This window comes from Sparus aurata, chromosome 13, assembly GCF_900880675.1.
Source record: "Sparus aurata chromosome 13, fSpaAur1.1, whole genome shotgun sequence".
Classification (NCBI taxonomy): domain Eukaryota; kingdom Metazoa; phylum Chordata; class Actinopteri; order Spariformes; family Sparidae; genus Sparus; species Sparus aurata.
In genome coordinates, this window is record NC_044199.1 from 33679818 (window position 1) to 33698953 (window position 19136).

At 43.8% G+C, this 19136-nt stretch overlaps 1 protein-coding gene across 1 annotated transcript; it reads left to right on the forward strand.

The window, feature by feature from the left end:
• Positions 1 to 344: 344 nt before the first annotated feature.
• LOC115593869 (odorant receptor 131-2-like) lies at positions 345 to 1301 on the forward strand. Its single transcript, XM_030437542.1, has one exon. The coding sequence runs from the start codon at positions 345 to 347 to the stop codon at positions 1299 to 1301; it is 957 nt and encodes a 318-aa protein (XP_030293402.1).
• Positions 1302 to 19136: the final 17835 nt, after the last annotated feature.

The window sequence follows — 19136 nt, forward strand, 5'->3', positions numbered from 1 at the left end:
ATTGGGGTAAAAAGGAGGTGGCAGTGGTGAGATTACATCATGCATTTACATATATTTTAACCACATGGCGTGGCATGCTGACATTGTCACGTGAAGGTGTGAGGACAGAGGCCATAAACAAAATGTGAGGGTAGGCAAACCCAGCATGGAACGAGCAGGGACTCTATCTGCCTAGGTGTCTGCACATGGGAAATGTATATAGATGGCTTAAGATTTTGCATCTGAACTCTGAAGATGACATGTCCTCAATGTTCGAGGATCGCAAACTGGAAAAAAAAAAAGCTTTGTATTTCATTTGCATGGACAGTTAAATATTCATATTTGGTCTTCAATGCTTCTTTAAGATGTTGTACTTTAATCAGTCTGAGAATATCAACATCACTGCTGAACAGTCGTATCAGGGATTACTGGAAAGAGTGTTGCTATCCACACTGATTGGAATGCCATGCTGCCTATTCCTCTTTATTAATGGAACAATGCTGTTCACCTTGAGGAGTAAATCTGTGTTTTGTGAGACCTCCCGTTACATTCTTCTGTACAATCTACTATTTGCTGACACTGTACTGCTGGCACTGAGCCAGTTATTGTACATACTTGCAGCTTGTAGAATAAGATTGACGTATCCTGTCTGTGGTTTCCTTGCCATGCTCACCAATCTCACAAATGAAATCTCACCACTAACACTAGTGGTGATGTCTCTGGAGAGATATGTAGCTGTGTGTTACCCACTGAGGCATGCTACCATCATCACCATCAGAAACACAGGGGTAGCTATTTGTGTTGTTTGGACCTTGAGTTTATTTAATATTCTCATACGAGTTCTTTTGCTGTTAAATTTTGCATTTGAAGACCTGCAAAGCCTACAGATGACAGATTATTGCTCTGACATGGCTATGATTCTTGGCCCCATGTCTAATCTTTATGACAAAGCCTACACTTGTTTTGTATTCATATTAGCGAGTCTGGCAATTGCTTCCTCCTATGTTGGCGTGATGGTAGCAGCAAGGTCAGCTTCCACAGACAAAGCTTCAGCGCAAAAGGCTCGTAACACACTGCTGCTGCATCTGGTGCAGCTGGGCCTCAGTCTCTTGTCAACGATGCATACCTCTATAGTGACTTCACTTGCAACAACCCTGCAACGATTAGTAATTGTACGCATCAAAAGTATTTTTTATGTGTTTATTAGCATCCTCCCCAGATGTCTGAGTTCTCTCATCTATGGGCTCAGAGATCACACCATCAGGCCCGCCCTCATCAATTTATGCAGTCATATGAAACTCACTTGTCCCAGTAGAGGCTGAGGTCTCTCTAATATTAGTGAATGATTAAAGGATTGTTTATAATAATTTATAATTCAGTAATAAATATTAAAATGGAACAAAACTTAATCTGTTTGTTTGTAAATGTGGTAAAATATGAATGAACAACAAGGTAACAACCTGAGGTAGAACTGCTGCACTTACTGAGGGTATTCATGGCCACCGAACTGTAGAGTATGCATTTTGTTAGGAATTCAGCAATACATTTGTCAAGATATCGAGTTGGCTTAGTATTGCATCCTGACTGAATTTTCAACCACTGCTCCATTATAATACAAAGTATTTGATTGTTTACGGGTGCAAGGTCAAAATCAATATAATGACTTAATGCATGTCTTGAACTTGGCCATTTTATTACCATATTTCACCTCACTGCAATTGAGCCCCAAGCCCAGTGGCAGAATATCTTATTTTCAGGAGATGATGATGGAAATGATGGTGGAAACTAAGTATATCATTTTGAAAAGAATACATATCACAATTTGTAATCAAAAAAGGATTTACTCCATTATATTTATGTCTTATGTCAAAAAATATATCAGTAAAATGAAATAATAAACAGGAGTACACTTTTATAAGCTTAAATAGATTTTCAAAGTTGGTAATATGTTGAAACAGGTCATTTTGTGCAAAATGTTTACAGTTTTGCATATTTAGGGATTTCAAGGAGACATTTCTCTATGATCAGCATATAACTTCAATGCTCACAGAGGAAAAGATTGTCACTTAAATACTTTGGCTAATTCAACTAACATGTATTATATAGTAATAATTCAAGCCAACATGTGTTGAATTCTGTACTTCTACATCAATATGATATAAATACATTTACAGTTACTCAGCATTTTGCCCATATTATAAAATATTTGCTTGATTTGAAGACCTGGAGTGCCAACACATAAAGGACACTTAGTTTTTTAATGTTGTATTGTTTGTTTGTTTGTTTGTTTGTTTGTTTGTCATAACAGTATGGATGGCTTTGATTATCTGTCAATGTATTTAATCATTTTATTGTTTTATATTTATGTGTGAATCTTTAAGCTATTTTCAGAAATACATATTATTTTGTTGACAAAAAGAAACTAGAAATTAGGGACAAAACAATTATCGTGGACAGATGACATTAAATTTTAATTTGAAAAAAAAAAAAGTAAATTCTAGCAATCAAATCTATCTTTACCTTGCTGAGGTTGCCCTAACTGAAGGGGGACTAAGACAGTCAGTAGCCATAACTTCTAAAACACTGTAAAGAAGAAACAACTACACTCACACCACTACCTGAAATGACATTCATATTTCTACTGTATGTTTTGAACAATTATCAAATTAGATTGAGTCAATAAGATTTCATTGTGATAACAATGTAAGCTAGTCTCACCTTACTATTAAAACTAACAATTCATGTTCACCAACAGTGCAAGACCTTGGATATTACTGAAAAATAGAATCACTACTTTTTTTGGCCAGATTGTGACAGTTACATCAGCACCATGGACAGCAATATACATCAAACAATTATGAAAGAATGCAGCTCTGGTACACTTTACAGTCTAGGTAAACTGACTTAACCTTTTAACATTCCCAAATCTCAACAAGATTCACAGTACATGGACACTTAAAGCCAAGAGTACAATTGGGACTAGCCAGTGAATCAGTATTGCATCATTATTGTGACATAGACTATTTATTATCTTAGATTTTGGTTATCCTCATATCCTGATATGGCATAACTATAGTTTTTACGTGGTTTGATGTTATTTTCTAAACTTACCAGACTACTATATTATCAGCCGCACATCAGCTGGTAATGTTTTCACCTTGTCAATCACAGAAACTAGGACAGAAGCAATCTTGATTATTTTGCCAGGTGTTTACATGTCTGTCTGTATGAGGACAGATTTTGTGAACACAATAGTGTCATAATCGCGTAAGATGTAATAACTAAACTTGACAAGTGTTTTGCTGAGATCGAAGTGAAGGCAGAGTTCAAAGAAGGGAGCTGGCTGAGTGAAAAAGGGCGTGGGTGGACCCTCCACACTTTAAACCCCTGGCCCGCATTTGCTTGTTTCAGTCATTAAACTTTACAGATGTATAGTTGAGATCAAAATTAAGAATCCCGTTCAGCCATTTTTGTAGTCTTACGAATTGAATACGAAGTGAATTCCCCACCCTAACCCTACTCTTATGGTGATGGCTGCCATTCAAGGTGCCTACCAGCACACCAGGAGCAGTTTGGGCTTCAGTTTCTGGCCAAATAACACTTCACCATGCAGACCTTAACAAGATGCAGGCTCTACTCCTGAGCCACAGCCACCCAGGGCTCTCCATCCATCCAACATCCATTCTGTCGTGTGTCCTGTTACACTGTTGAATGCCACTCTCACAAACCATTTATGTTCGTGCATATACCCGGCTTAAGAAGCATCCCCAAGTGTGCGATTTCATTTTATTTAGCCGGCTGCATATATGAAAAAAAAAACACCTAACCCTGAAAAAATTCTAACACAAGGTTTCTCAGCTGTTTTTTGTAGTACTGGGTGTCCTTAATAACATACTAAAAGTTTACCAAAGTTTGACCACAAGAAAGGTGTAATTTTCAAGATGGCGTCCAAAATAGGCAGGAAGCCCTTAAAATATCCTAACTCCTTCATTATTTGACCTAGCCATGTAATCTTGGTGTCTAACCCCATGTTTTCTAGGTCTATGAATCCATTGGACTTGTCTAAATTGCATTGGCATGATTACATACTTAAGGAATACATGATTTTGTGAGATTACTGTAAGGTTTTATCTTTGTTTGGGGTAAACCAGAGATGTAAACGATTTAGCCTATGTCATGTAACGCCTACTCAGTATTTTTTTGACACATACTTTTTTTTTGCTCTTCACAGACTTGACATTCAATGTAAAAGTTATTGCACCCAAAAGTAACTTAAATTGGAGTTGTATTACTTTGATCATATACAACTATGAATTTACCCGAACAGAGGCCTGTGTGTGAACCCTCTAAAATGGTCACTCATTTCAATTTGAATAAGGTAATACATATGTAATGCATCCTCTATAGATGTTTTTGAGTCTAAAAGTGGCATTATATTAAAGCCAACAAAACTAAATTCACAATTTTCAGCAATTCAGAAGATGGTGGAGGAGAATACTGACATTTGATATTGCTTGCCTCATTGAAATTACAGCGCAAATGTCTTATTCTCAGACAAATGCTTAGTGTCATTTTATGGGGGTGTCAGAGTTAGAACATTAGACAGATTTTTTCTTTTCTTTTTTTTTTTGTTGTTGTAGATTTTATATACAACAATCAAAGAACCAAAATAATACCCAAACATATATCCTCAAAACACAATAGACACTGACAACAAAAATAAGAAACAAATAAAACAAACCAAAAAAATGACCCACTCACAATAAACAAAAAACTACCACAATAAAACAAATTGTTACATTTGGATCTTACAATTTTTTGCTATGCCTTATATTGACCCAGAACACTTATAAAGGCAAATTCTATATGAGATTGCCAGATTTTTAAAAAGTCTGAGGATCTGCCTTTACTCCTATAATATATACTGTCCAGTGTGAGGTAGCTTGAAAGTTCATTCCACCAGTGCACTATTACTAGGGGTTCGGATTCTTTTCATTTTAAAGTTATACATTTCCTGGCTGCCAACTTAGCAAGATCTATATACCTACTTTGATGTTTATTCCACTTGTCAGACATACTAGATCCAAAATACATAAACGAGGTGACAATGGAATGGATACATGTAAACATTGAGATATCAACTGGATAACAGAATTACAAAAAAGGAGAGTAAGTCACATGATCAAAACATGTGAAAAAATGCTCCTTTTTGTTTCTTACAAAGCCAGCAGAGAAATGCCATCTCACTGTTCATTTTACGTAGTTTCTCTCGAGTGTAATAAATCCTATGTATCATCTAAAATAAAGCTAGTTTATGCCTTAAATTGTAAGAGCAACTTGCCTACGAACGTAAGACCAATCCTCTTTCTGAATTTCCACATGAAGATCTTGTTCCCACTTTTGTCTTACATTATCAGTATTTACTACAGAACAATCAATAAAGTCATGATATAATTTAGAAATAACTTTCTGCTTGTCCTGCTTCTTATTGTTTAATATAGCATCAATTTCTGATGGTGTGGGTTCTTGAAGAGAACCATTTTCAATATTTAATGCATGTTTTATTTGAAAAAAATCTAAATAAATCGGAAAGAGGTAATCCATATCTCTGTTGCAGCTGAACAAATGAAAGAAATGTCCCATTATCAAACAGATGACAAAATTCTGGGATACCTTTATCTTACCAAAATTCAAAAGTGTCATCCATACAGCATGTAACACTTGGGTTCTTCCAAATTGGAGAAAAAGGAGAAAAGAGAAATCTTATAGCCAGTTTATGATACAATTTCCAAATGCTGAGGCTGTTTAAAATAACAGGATTCTTGGTAATTTTATCCACTGCTTTGAACTCAATGTACGGTAAATGTTCCAAACTGTATGGATACATATCAAAGGATTCTATTGTTTTCAGTGAACATGAAATATTTATAAACCATTGTTTAAACTGGATAAGCTGAGATGACAGAAAATAATAATAAAAGTTGGGAAGCTTCAGGCCACCAGACTCATATGGCAAATGTAACACTGACATACAAAATTGTGGGGTTTTATTGTTCCATATAAAGGAAGATACTAAATTCTGTACTTTTTAAAAAAAGGATTGTGGTGGAGTAGTCGGAAGATTCTGTAATAAATATAAAAACTTAGGCAACACAGACATTTTAACTCTGTTAACTCTACCAATCACAGGAATTGGAGATGACAGATTCTCTTTAATTCATCTGATATTTTATTAACAAATGGAAGATAATTCAAATTAAAGGTTTCTTCTTGGCATTATCTCTGTTTTATCCCAATAAATCTTGTAGCCTGATAACTTCCCAAATTTTTCAAATAGATATAACATAAATGGCATAGAATTTAAGGGGTCATGGAGATATAACAAAATATCATTAGCATACTGAGATATGAGATGTTCCTCCCTCCCAATTGTAATACCTTTAATATGATCATGAGATCTGAACATTGCAGCCAATGGCTTAAGAGCAATGGCAAACAATGCAGGGGACATTGGACAACCTTGTCTGGTGCCCCTTGAGACCAGAAATGGTTTCGAATAGTTGGTGTTAAGGCCGTTTCACACCGGTGCGATACGAAAATGCGGCACGGATTTGCGGAATATCCGTGCAGCAATGTTCCGCATATAAAGCATGCACATTGAGTCCGGTGCGAAATGTTCGCATTCTTGTGCTCTAATTTCGCACCAAATGAAAAAAAGTCACTGTTCATTATCTGACAGGAGTGCTCAAGCTCTTCAGCACCTACAGAGCCGGCTAATAACAATAGTAATTGGCTGGGCCCTTGATCAAGCATTTGTGTGTTGTTGTTTTTTTAATAACTCAAAATAATTACTGTATTTCAAGCTAGAAAACGTGCATCTCTCGCCTCCCTCCATTGTTGTGTGTGTTTGTGCCGCTGCGTGGTGTTACACGTGAGTTATCCTAATGCTGAAAACGTGACTTGTCGCACACGTGACATCACTCCCCGAGACGCAAGAAGAAAGCGAAAATATATATTTTTACTAAGGAAACTGACAAAAATGATAGTAACGCACAGGGACTTGAATAAGTAACTTTAATCTGATTACTGGTTTGGAAATATTAACGCGTTAGATTATTCGTTTCTGCAAAAAGTGGTAAGATTAGAGTAACGCGTTACCGGCATCACTGATTGTGTAACTTAAGTGCAACATGGAGCTTGAAGATGTAAAGAAAAAAATAAAAACAGGAGAATTAACTTAAGTTTGGAGGTAAGTCGGAGGTGTGGAACCATTTTAAACAAATCATGGGCAGTGACAACATGTGTCGGCTGTGTCGAGTGCATAAAGTGTGGCACTTGTTGCATTATTCATTAAGATAATTCTAAACATATTTCTGTGGTTCAAACAACATGGAATTGTAGTTGAGAACGTCATTTATAACAGCCCACGTATTAAAAAATATATTGGGCTCGGGCTCATAATTACAGTTAATGGGCCCGGCCGGGCTCGGACACAACAGGCTCGGGTCGGGCTTGATTTTTTGGGCCCGATCTAAGCTCTAGCTGGGACACCAGAATGATTCAACTTTCGCTCATTTTAACAGATAAATCGTTTGCGTTGTATGATGTCACTTCCCGTCTACAAAGCAAACGATTCCATTGGTCAAGCGTGTAGTTTCGCAGACGGAATTCCGCAGACGACAAAGTGGTTCCGGATTTTTTTTTTTTTTATACAGTTCAGTATAATATGATTTGAAGACACCATTAATTTGAAGATGGTCCACTGTAATGGACCCATCTCATTTTATTTTATTTTAACAATTGTTCTATCTTCTGATTCCTTTTTTTATCTATCTAGCTAGTAATTTGCCTGCCATTTCCCCTTGTTCTAAATAAGATAACTTTGATTTCTTCAATGCCATTTCGCTAGCGTATGTATTGATGGAGTAATATTTTAATTTAAGATAATCTATCTGCATTAGCAAATTAGGGTCCTTGGTTAAATAGTGTTGCCTCTCCAAATTAGCTATATCTTGTTCAATGCATTTCAACTCATTTGTTGTTTTCTTATTTAAAGATGAGGAAAAGGCAATTACACATCCTCTAACTCATAAGCCTTCAGTGTGTCCCATATTATTAATGGGAATGTTGCACTGTTTTGGTGCACCTCAGAAATAGTTTCTAAATGAGCCTTAATATAAGTTGTAAAATCCTCTTTTGAGGATCTCCAGGTTTTGGGATTTGACATAGTTTTACAAATTCTATTTCGAAACTCAATGCAGAATGATCTGAAAGAATCCTTGCATGGTAAAAGCAGTTTGTAACTTTTGAGATAAAATTAACTGGAACAAAGAAAAAAATCTATTCTCAAAATTGTACTTATTTTTCACATAAATATGTTTGTAACCAATTGCTTTAATATATTATTGTACTTATAATCACTTATCTATCATGCAAATATGCTAATTAGAATATTACATGGCCAAAACATGTATCAGGCACCAGTGTTCCTGGTCTAGGAGGAATACAAAGGAGTAATGCTCATTTTAATGACCTGACGGCCGCCATTTTGAAAATGGGACCTTTCTTGGAGTCAAACTTTGGTAAACTTTTAGTATGTTTTTAAGTACATCTGATACTACTGTAAACCACTGAGAAACCTTTTGTTAGAATTTTTTCAGGGTCAAACCATATTTGCAGCTGACTAATTAGTGGATGGATAGTTATGTAACATTAACAGAAGGATTTATTTTCTTGCCTGCCCGGCTGTCTTCAGTGTTGACCCGATGACGTGCTCCGCTGCCCTCACCACCAGCTGCAGGTCCTTCCAGTCCTGTGCTTTGCAGCTGGAGAACCACACTGTGCAGCAGTAGGTCAGGTTTTTTAGGTTTTATTTGGTCCCTTTATTGAACCACTTCAAGTGGCAAACAAATTCACTCTTTCACTTGCCTCAGGATGACAACATCAGAAACAACAACACGTTCAGCAAACCAGAGAGAGTTTCAGATATGTATATTCAACTCCCCATCTTCCCCCCACAGAGCACAAAACCTCCTCAACAGCCCATATATTTTTGAACACCTGCAAAGTGCCCATCATTTTGTAGTACGCATGTTCCACCCGCAGTCGGGCCTTCAGCAGTCTTCTCAGAACCGACACCGGCTCCACACTGCCCACTGTTTGAACTTGGTTTCTGCGGGTCAGCCAGATGGCCAACTTTGCAGAACCAGATATAAAGTTTAGCAGTGTATGGACAGGCTTTTTCTTTGCACAATATTTTAGGCCAAAAATAAACAACTTGAAAGAAATGACCTCCCCAAAACCCCGAAACCAGGTTTTAAGCGAATGAAAAAAAAAGTCCAAAGGAGGACACTGAACAGACAAATGTGCCAAGGTCTCAGCCTGTGAACAAAAAATGCATCCCTCCCCGAGCTCAGGATCAAGGTGCACTCATTATCTGTTTGTAGCTATTGCCCCGTGCACAATCCTCCACTGGAGGTCTGCTGTCCGTTTTTCAACAAGCAGCTTGTACAGGGACTGTCAGCTGCCTTTCGGGGAAACGTCTGGGCCAAAAAACTCTGTCCACCTGGACTCTTCCATCCCTGCCAGAGACTGCACATTTAGGGTCTTGATGTTTATATGATAGAGCGCTTTTTTTTCCGACAGCCTGAAACTTGTCCAGGTGACGAGTTTCAAATGACAGCAGCTGACCTTCTCCCTCCTGCCACTCCGCCACCGCTGGGGTGATGAAAAGAGAAGGGAAGCTGTATTCGCACTCTTCACTCCACTGATCACACAGCGAGCGATCTTCAGCAGTCTCTTTAAGGTGTTGAGGCAGGGCAGCACAGACTTCCTCCACAACTTTTTTGATAAACCTGATAGAGGTGATGTTACTCTTGTTCCTCAGGTTGTCCAGAGATGTTGCCGTCATCTTCATTAGTTGGCCGAGTTTGGTGCAGCCAGCTCCTCTCAGACTGGCTCGAAGGCTGGCAGACTGCAGAGTTCGAGTGTTGATTAAACTGTTGAAGAACAGAGGTTCCTCAAACAGCCACAGCCCCGGAGTCTCTGCAGTGTCACGCTTGATCGTGAATATCCGCCAAGCCTGCAGAACCGAGGTGTAGAAAGGTGTTAATCCATTTAGGTCCATGTTCTCAGGTTGTCGGAGGAACAGGTGTTTATCGTATTCCAGCTGTCCGGCTTTTATCAGCAGCCAGTGAGCTATGTCGCACCAGCTTGGGACACAGTCATAGAGACGTTTTTGAGCCGTTCTGAGTCTGAAAGCGGCGATCTTGGATTGGATGCTGATCAGTCCCTGTCCCCCTTCAGCCACAGGTAGATAAAGGCCAGCTGCACGGATCCAGTGTTTTCCAGACCAACACTAAGTCCAGAATGGCTCTTTGAATGTCCTCTATTAGGCCTTCTGGGTGGTGTCAACGCTATCAGTTTGTGCCAGAGGGTCGAGGCAACCAAATTATTAGCGACCAGAACTCTTCCCCTATATGACAACTGGGGTAGCAACCATTTCCATTTAGACAACTGAGCACACACTTTCTCCTTCATTCCATCCCAATTCTTTTTCTGGAAGCCTTCTGTGCCCAAAAAGACTCCCAATACCTTCAATACCTCCTTCCCCCATTCGAGTCCTCCAGGCAGACCTGGCATTACCTGTTTATTACAGTGTCCAACCCACAAAGCTTCGCTTTTTGCCCAGTTCACCCGTGCAGAAGACGCCTTTTCGTATAGGGACAGGGTGTCCTTCAAACCTTGAACATCCCCCTGGTTGAAGATAAAAATATTGACATCATCTGCATAGGCAGAAAGGGTCGGAAACCCTCGATTAGGCTTGAAGGAACCGGTCAATGAGAGACCACCGAGGCGATCTCTCAGCCTGCACAACAAGGGTTCAATAGCCAAGCTGTACAGCTGGCCCGAGACAGGACAACCCTGTCTGATTCCACGCCCCTCAGGGATTGGCCGACTCAACCCTGCCACCATCTTCACCATACACTGTGCATCCCTGTACAACAAACTCACCCAAGACAGAAAACCATCACCAATACCAAACGCCTTAAGTGCAGAAAACAAATAAGAGTGATCAACCCTATCAAACACCTTCTCCACGTCCAAAGAGACAATGCCAACGCTGACATTGTTGGCATTTATACACATCGATACTATCACGAGAAGAAAAATGTTGTCCATGATCGTCCTATCAGGAATACAGTATGTCTGATCAGGATGTACAACTATTTCCAGTATATCCTTAAGTCTGTTTGATAAGGCTCTGGAAAGCACCTTGTAGTCTGTACAAAGAAGGGCCACAGGCCTCCACTTTTTCAGTAATGCCAGGTCTCCTTTTTTTGGCAGCAAGGAAAGCACTGCACGCTGACAGGAATCAGGAAGAGATCCTGTCCTAAGACACTCCAGCAGAACACTGTGCAGGTCAGGTCCAAGTATGTTCCAAAAGTGTTTAAAAAAGTCAGTGGAAAGACCATCAATCCCCGGTGCCCGTCCTGATGCCAACTGATTGGCAGCAATCGTCAGTTCCTGTAAAGTCAGCTCAAAGTCCAGAGCAGCTTTCTCCCCCTCGCTGAGCTGTGGAAGCCCTTCCAGGAACTCCTCACGGCCTTCCATGCTGCATTGCTCTTCTGCAAAGAGTTTAGTGTAGAAGTCCATTGCATGGCTCCTCATTTCATTTGGACAGGTGGTCACTCTACCTCCTGGCAGCTCAAGGGAGGTCATGTGTTTTCTCTGTGCCACCGTCCTCTCCAGGTTGAAGAAAAAAGAGGTTGGGGCATCTATGTCCTTCAGCTGGAGGAAACGAGACCTTACCAGAGCTCCCTTCACCCTCTCCTGCAGAAAGGAGCTCAAAGCCAACCTCTTCTTCAGTTGGCCTTTAGTTGGATCTGAGTCTCCATGTAATTCCTCTTCCATGCTCTTTATGCTTGCTTCGAGTTCCTGAACTGTTGATTTTATCTTAGCAGTTAAATGGGAGGTGTATTGCTGGCAAAAAACACAAATCTGTGCCTTGCCCACCTCCCACCACAGCTTCAGAGAAATGAAATTGGCTTTTGGAAGCTTCCACTTTTGCCACAGAGATTTAAAGTGCTGGCAAAAAGCAGTGTCATGCAGGAGCTTGTTATTAATGAGCCAGTAGGACTTAACCCTTTCACCTGGTGAGATGTTCAAAATTAAATTAATAAAATGATGGTCAGTAGGTCAGGAGGCGTACTATCACTTACTGATAGAAGGTGGTCAGGAGGTGTTAAGGGAGGTGAGCATGCATTAGCTTCCTGAGGAGGTTAGTTCTCTATTGGGCCTTCCCCACCTGATGTGAGATGTGTGTGGTCCAGGTGAGGTCGGCTGAGATGTGAACCCCAAGGAACTTCCCATGCATGTAGGGCAGAGAGCTCTGTGCGTTTGGATTTCTGGAAATCCACAATCAGGTCCTTGGTTTCTGAGATGTTTAAATCCAGGTTCTGTCAGATGCTGAATCTCCTCCCTGTAGGCTGACTCCTTTTTTTATTTGTTATCAGTGTTACGATGGTCGTGTCATCAGCAAATTTGATGATGGTGTTGGTGGGGTGGATCGTGGAGCAATCATGGGTGAAGAGGGAGTAGAAGAGGGGCTGAGGACACATCCCTGTTGTTTGCCAGTGTTCAGGATGAGAGTGGATGATGTGCGGTCTGTTATGCCTCGATGTGGACACTAGGTGTTCTCTTTGCCTGTTTCTCTCTTGTCCCCCTTCCCTGCTCGTTTGGTTTCACCCACCTTTCTGATTGCCAGTCTCCTCCCTGATCTGGTTCACCTGGTGGTAGTGGGTGGTGTATTTATAGTTCCTGTGTTTCTTGTGTTAGTTGCCATTTCGTCTTCTTGTCTCCGCGCAGAAACGTTCCAGCTCTGTTATACATCGTTCCCTAAGTTTTTTACTGGTGTTCGACTTCACCTGTGTCCGTACGACTTCGCCTTTGCCTTCTCCCTGTCGGATTTATCTGCCTTCGCTGACTGACCTCCTGTGTACCGACCTCCCTGCCTGTCTGATCCCCGTTGGTTCGTCTGCCCTCGCTGAATGATCACCCGTGTACCGACTTCCTTGCCTGCCTGCTCCCTGTCTGGTGTGTTTGCCTCGCTGACTGATCTCTTTGTGTAACGAACCGAACTTTCCCGAGTAAAGAACATTGCCTTGCCCAATCCCGAGTCTTGTCGTGCTATTGAGTCCGAACTATTGTTGTGGTTACCTGGTCGTGACAGTACGAACTGGCCATAACATGGACTCATCCGAAGCTGACGGGGTGCGCGCTGCGCTCCGGGCGCAAGGCAGCCGGATTCATGGCTACGAGGAGCAACTCACCTCGATCGCCCAGCAGATCCAGGAGATGGCCACCCAACAACAGCATTTTCAAGCTCTTGCCAGTGAACAGCTCAACGCCCTGGGTGAGACACATCAGCAGCTGTCCGGACGTGTTGGAGAACTATACACCGCCATGTCGGCTCCAGCAGGATCTCCTGCTCCTGCCCTCACTTCTCCAGCTGAACCGACGGTTCCGGCTCCTGCTCCAGCTCCTGCTCCAGCTCCAGCTCCAGCTCAGAAACTTCATCTCTCCAGCCCGACGTGGTTTTCTGGGGAATCAGATAACTGCCGCTCTTTCCTAGTCCAGTGCGGATTACACTTCGAAATGCAGGCTACCGCTTTTCCTACGGATCGTGTCAAAGTAGCATACATGATCTCTCATCTATCCGGCCGAGCCGAAGCATGGGCCACAAGGGAGTGGGCGAGAAACTCACTGTTATGTAACTCTATGGACAGTTTTCAAGATGCTCTCTCTAAAATTTTTGACCAAACCACCCCGGGTCGGGAGGCGGCCAGAGCACTGATGGGGCTTCGTCAAGGTAAACGCAGGGTGGCAGACTACACCGTTGAATTCTGCACCCTGGCGGTAGACAGTGGCTGGAACTCGTCATCTCTGTGTGATGTGTTTTTCCATGGGTTGGATGAAAACCTGAAGGATCAGATGGCGCCACTTGAACTTCCTGGGGATCTGGACTCCATCATCTCTCTAGCCATTAAGATTGATAAAAGACTCTTCGAGAGAGAGAGGGACAAGCTAAAGACTGTAGCCTCCTTCAGCCAGAGAGGGCAGTCTACTGCAGCCTCTCCTTCGTGGCGCTCTTCTTCTCCTTCCTTTCAGGTAGCCAGGCCTACAGCGCCCCCTGCAGCCCAGGAGGAGCCCATGCAGTTGGGAAGAGCCAGACTCGACCCAGAGGAGAGGCATCGTCGGATGCGGGAGGGTCGTTGCATCTACTGCTCTCAGATGGGGCATTTCATCGCTTCGTGCCCGGTAAAAGACCGGGCTCACCAGTGATGAAGAGGACACTAGTGAGCCGCACCCTTTCCTCTTCGGGGTCAGTTCGTCACCTGGTTCAAGCCAAGCTGATTTCTCCATCCCAAGAGCTTCTTTATCCGGTATTGGTGGACTCTGGCGCAGATGAGAGTTTCATGGACTGGGGATTGGCTAAGCAGCTTGGAGTAAGACAGTTTCCTCTGACCAAACCCCTGGAGGCCAGCTCCCTTGACGGATGCCTGTTATGTAAGGTAACCCACCACACGCAACCTATTCAGCTGATAATGGCTAAAGGGCACAGCGAGTTTCTGAGCTTTCTCTTATACAGCTCTCCCTCTCATCCCCTGCTGCTGGGCCTTCCTTGGCTCTCTAAACATAACCCTCACATTAACTGGTCTTTGGGGGAAATTTTGGGGTGGGGTAAGGACTGTTATCCTGTCTGCTTTCCTTCTGAGCCTGCCCCGGTGCCTCCACCCTTGTCTCATCTGGTCTCCCTGGTCGCTGATTTCCCGGATATCTCGAATGTTCCTGCCTGTTACCTGGATTTAAAGGAGGTGTTTAACAAGACCCGAGCTACCTCTCTGCCTCCTCATCGATCATATGACTGCTGCATTGACCTGCTCCCTGGTTCATCTCCTCCTCGAGGCCGACTCTACTCGTTATCTGCACCGGAGAGGGAGGCTATGCAGACCTATATCCAATCCTCGCTGGAGGCTGGGATCATCCGGCCGTCTTCCTCCCCTGCAGGAGCAGGGATTTTCTTCGTGAATAAGAAGGATAAGACTCTCCGCCCATGCATTGACTACAGAGGTCTGAACAGTATCACCATTCGGAACAGGTATCCTCTCCACCTCATTTCCTCTGCTTTTGAACTGCTACAAGATGAAGTGTTTTACTAAGTTAGACCTCCGCAATGCTTATCATCTTGTCAGAATAAGGGAGGGGGATGAATGGAAAACCGCCTTTAACACTCCGAGTGGACACTATGAGTATTTAGTGATGCCGTTTGGATTAACTAATGCTCCTGCAGTTTTTCAGGCATTGGTCAATGACGTTCTCCGTGACATGCTGGACAAGTTTGTGTTTGTGTACTTGGATGACATTCTGATCTTCTCTGCAGACGAACAGACACACATAAGACATGTGCCCCAGGTCCTGCAGCGTCTTCTTGATCATCAGCTTTTTGTTAAAGCTGAAAAATGTGAATTTCATGTTTCCACAGTGTCTTTTTTGGGTTTTGTTGTGTCTGGTAACAGCATCCAGATGGATCTGGCTAAGGTCAGTGCGGTGGAGGAGTGGCCCACTCCCACCAGTCGTAAGCAGGTGCAGCGCTTCCTGGGGTTTGCCAACTTTTATAGACGTTTTATTCGTAACTTCAGTACGATTGCTGCAACCCCAGACAAGCCAGGGGGGCGCTATTCTTTAATCGTTTTGACTTTTCTCTTTCCTACCGACTCTAAGAATGTCAATGTCAAGCCAGACTCCCTGTCCCGCCTGTTCGAGCCGGACTCCAGTCTGAAATCCCCCGGTGAAATCCTGCCTTCATCCTGCACGGTCAGGGTGGTCACATGGGCTATCGAGGAGAAGGTCAGGCAAGCTAATATTGACATTGTTACGCCTGACAGTTGCCCCGAGAATCGGTTGTTTGTGCCTGTCCCTCTGCGCTCACAGGTAATCAACTGGGCCCACACCTCCCTCCTGTCCTGTCACCCTGGAACCAAACGGACCTGCTTTGTCATTAAACAAAGATTCTGGTGGCCTGCTATGGAGAAGGAGGTCAGTGAATACGTGGCCACCTGCCCGGTGTGCGCCACAAACAAAGTGTCCCGACACCCTCCTGCTGGTCTCCTATGCCCCCTTCCAGTGCCTCATCGCACCTGGTCTGACATCTCTCTGGACTTCGTTACAGGTTTGCCTCCCTCAGAAGGTAACACAACTGTCCTCACTGTGGTGGACAGATTTTCTAAAATGGTTCACTTTATCCCTCTGCCCAAGCTGCCTTCAGCCAAAGAAACGGCTGAAGTAATGTTTAGACATGTTTTCAGGCTTCATGGGTTTCCGAAGGACGTGGTGTCAGACCGGGGGCCGCAGTTCGCATCCCGATTCTGGAAAGCCTTCTGCTCCCTCTTGGGCGCTTCGGTCAGTCTCACATCGGGATATCATCCCCAATCTAATGGCCAGACCGTACGTTTTAACCAGGAGCTGGAGACGGGTCTACGCTGCCTGGTATCCCAAAATCCTACTAGGAGGAGCAGACACCTTATCTGGGTGGAGTATGCACACGACACCCTGCCCTGTTCTTCTTCTGGTCTCTCTCCCTTCCAGTGTGCCTATGGTTACCAACCACCACTGTTCCCAGCTTTGGAGGAGGAGGTCAGCGTGCCGTCAGCCCAGGCCCTCATTCGACGCTGCCGCAGGATCTGGTCGGCAGCCCGTCAAATTCTGCACCGTATTCTCGGCTAGGTCTAAGAGGGCAGCGGATTGCAGGAGAGTTGCAGCTCCCCAGTACAGGACCGGGCAAAAGGTGTGGCTGTCAGCTAAGGATCTTGCTCTGAGGGTCGAATCCCGTAAGTTGGCTCCTCGCTTTGTTGGCCCTTTTCCAGTCTCCAAGGTGGTGAAACCGACAGCCGTTAGACTCAAGCTCCCGAGGTCCCTGAGGGTTCACCCGACGTTCCATGTGTCTCGGATCAAGCCAGTAAAGGAGAGTGTGCTGGTCCCAGCCTCCAGACCCCCCCCCCCCCCCGCTGAATGATCAACCGTGTACCGACTTCCTTGCCTGCCTGCTCCCTGTCTGGTGTGTTTGCCTCGCTGACTGATCTCTTTGTGTAACGAACCGAACTTTCCCGAGTAAAGAACATTGCCTTGCCCAATCCCTAGTCTTGTCGTGCTATTGAGTCCGAACTATTGTTGTGGTTACCTGGTCGTGACACGGTCTCCCATCCTGACGTTTTGTGGTCTGTTGCTTATGAAATCCAGTATCCAGGTGCACAGTGAACTGCCTAAGTTCAGGTTGCTCAGTTTTTAGATTAGTTTGAGGGGGTGACGGTGTTAAATGCTGAGCTGCAGTCCACAAACAGTACTCTGGCATACGTGTTAGGCTGGTCCTGCTGTGTAAGGGCTATATGGAGTGCTGTGTTGACAGCATTTTCTGTCTATCTGTTCACTCGGTAAGCAAACTGGTGTTGGTCCAGGACAGCAGGGGTGGCAGATTTGATGAGAGTGGATGAGTCTCTCATAACAGTTGGTTATTATTGGAGTGAGAGCAATACTCATTAAGGCAGTTCGCTGTACCTTTCTCTGGGACTGGGATGATGGTTTCAGACTTCAGGCAGGTGGGGACTGCAGATTGTAGTAACGAGAGGTTGAAGATGGTGATGAAAACCTCTGCTAGCTAGTCTGCGCAGGCCTTGAGAATCCTGCTGGTGTCCCTGTCTGGACCAGCTGCTTTCATCATGTTGCCTCTTGGCAGGGTGGAACTGACCTCATGTTGGTCCAGCTGAATGGCGCTGACCTTCCCTGGTAGTACTGGATGTGTGTAAGCAGCAATCTAGTGATCAAAGGGAGAAAAGGGTGTCACCCCGAATAGTCTATTCATCAATACTGTCATATCCATAGTGCCACCCACTGGACACAGGAAGTCAGTCTCAGATCAATCAATCACACCTCCTACATGCACATACACAAACAAAATTCCTTAAGCATGTATCATGAGAAGACACACAAAAATCCCATTTGGACCCATACCTTCAGTCCAACATGAAGTGGGCCATTTTGATTTTTGCCACCATTTTGACCCATTGGCCTCTTATTTTAACCAACTCCTCCTACAGATTTAGCACCACAGCTGCTCCTAGACTGGCAACTGGGAGGAAATGGATCCCATCTGAGGCCGTACAGCAAGCAAAATCTGCTCTCAGGCATGGAGATATTGTAGGACAGGTGCAGCATGGAAGAGGTAGGTTTGGACTTGGGACAAGTCGACCCACATGGCACAAGGCAACATTGACCCAGAGGAGAAAGCTGGTGGTTGCTCAGGTGCGGCAACAAGAGAAGGCAGACAGATGCGCAAAGGCAATCTCGCAGTCCAAACAGGGCCAATGGACCAGCTGGGAAAACCTGGAACATCGTAAGCTCAAATGGAAGGATCTTTGGGAAATGGAAGGAAGCCAAATCAGCTTTATCATCAGAGCCACCTATGATGTTCTTCCCACACCCACAAACCTAAACCAATGGTTTGGAGAAGATCCTTCTTGTGCGTTGTGTCAAACCCCTGCAACACTGAGACACATCCTCACTGGCTGCAAAACCTGTTTGTCTCAAGGCCGCTATACTTGGAGACACAACCAGGTCCTACGACAACTGGCGATTACCCTGGAAGGAAGGAGAACTACCAACAATGCCCTCCCTCCCCCAATGCCTAGGCACACAAACACCACCCCATTTGTAAGAGCAGGACAACTCCCAGCAAAGCCATCTGCAAGAGTGGAAGCAACCCTCCTAGACACTGCCCGGGACTGGAGAATGCAGGTTGACTTAGACCAGAGACTCACCTTTCCACCTGAGATCATTACAACTAACCTCAGGCCGGACCTGGTATTGTGGTCAACCTCTCAGAAGTCGCTGTTCATCGTGGAACTAACTGTACCATGGGAAGCTGCAGTTGGTGAAGCATATGAGCGCAAGCGATTGAAGTACTCCGACATAGCAACCGAGGCAGAACAACGTGGCTGGTGTGCCCAGGCGCTTCCGGTTGAGATTGGGTGTAGAGGATTTGTTGCCACGTCGACAACCAAGCTGCTTAAAGGAATGGGGGTGCGAGGACAGGCCTTCCGACA

Coding starts and splice junctions, on each gene's coding strand:
- LOC115593869 (XM_030437542.1), top strand. CDS start 345: ATGTTGTACTTTAATCAGTCTGAGAATATCAACATCACTGCTGAACAG.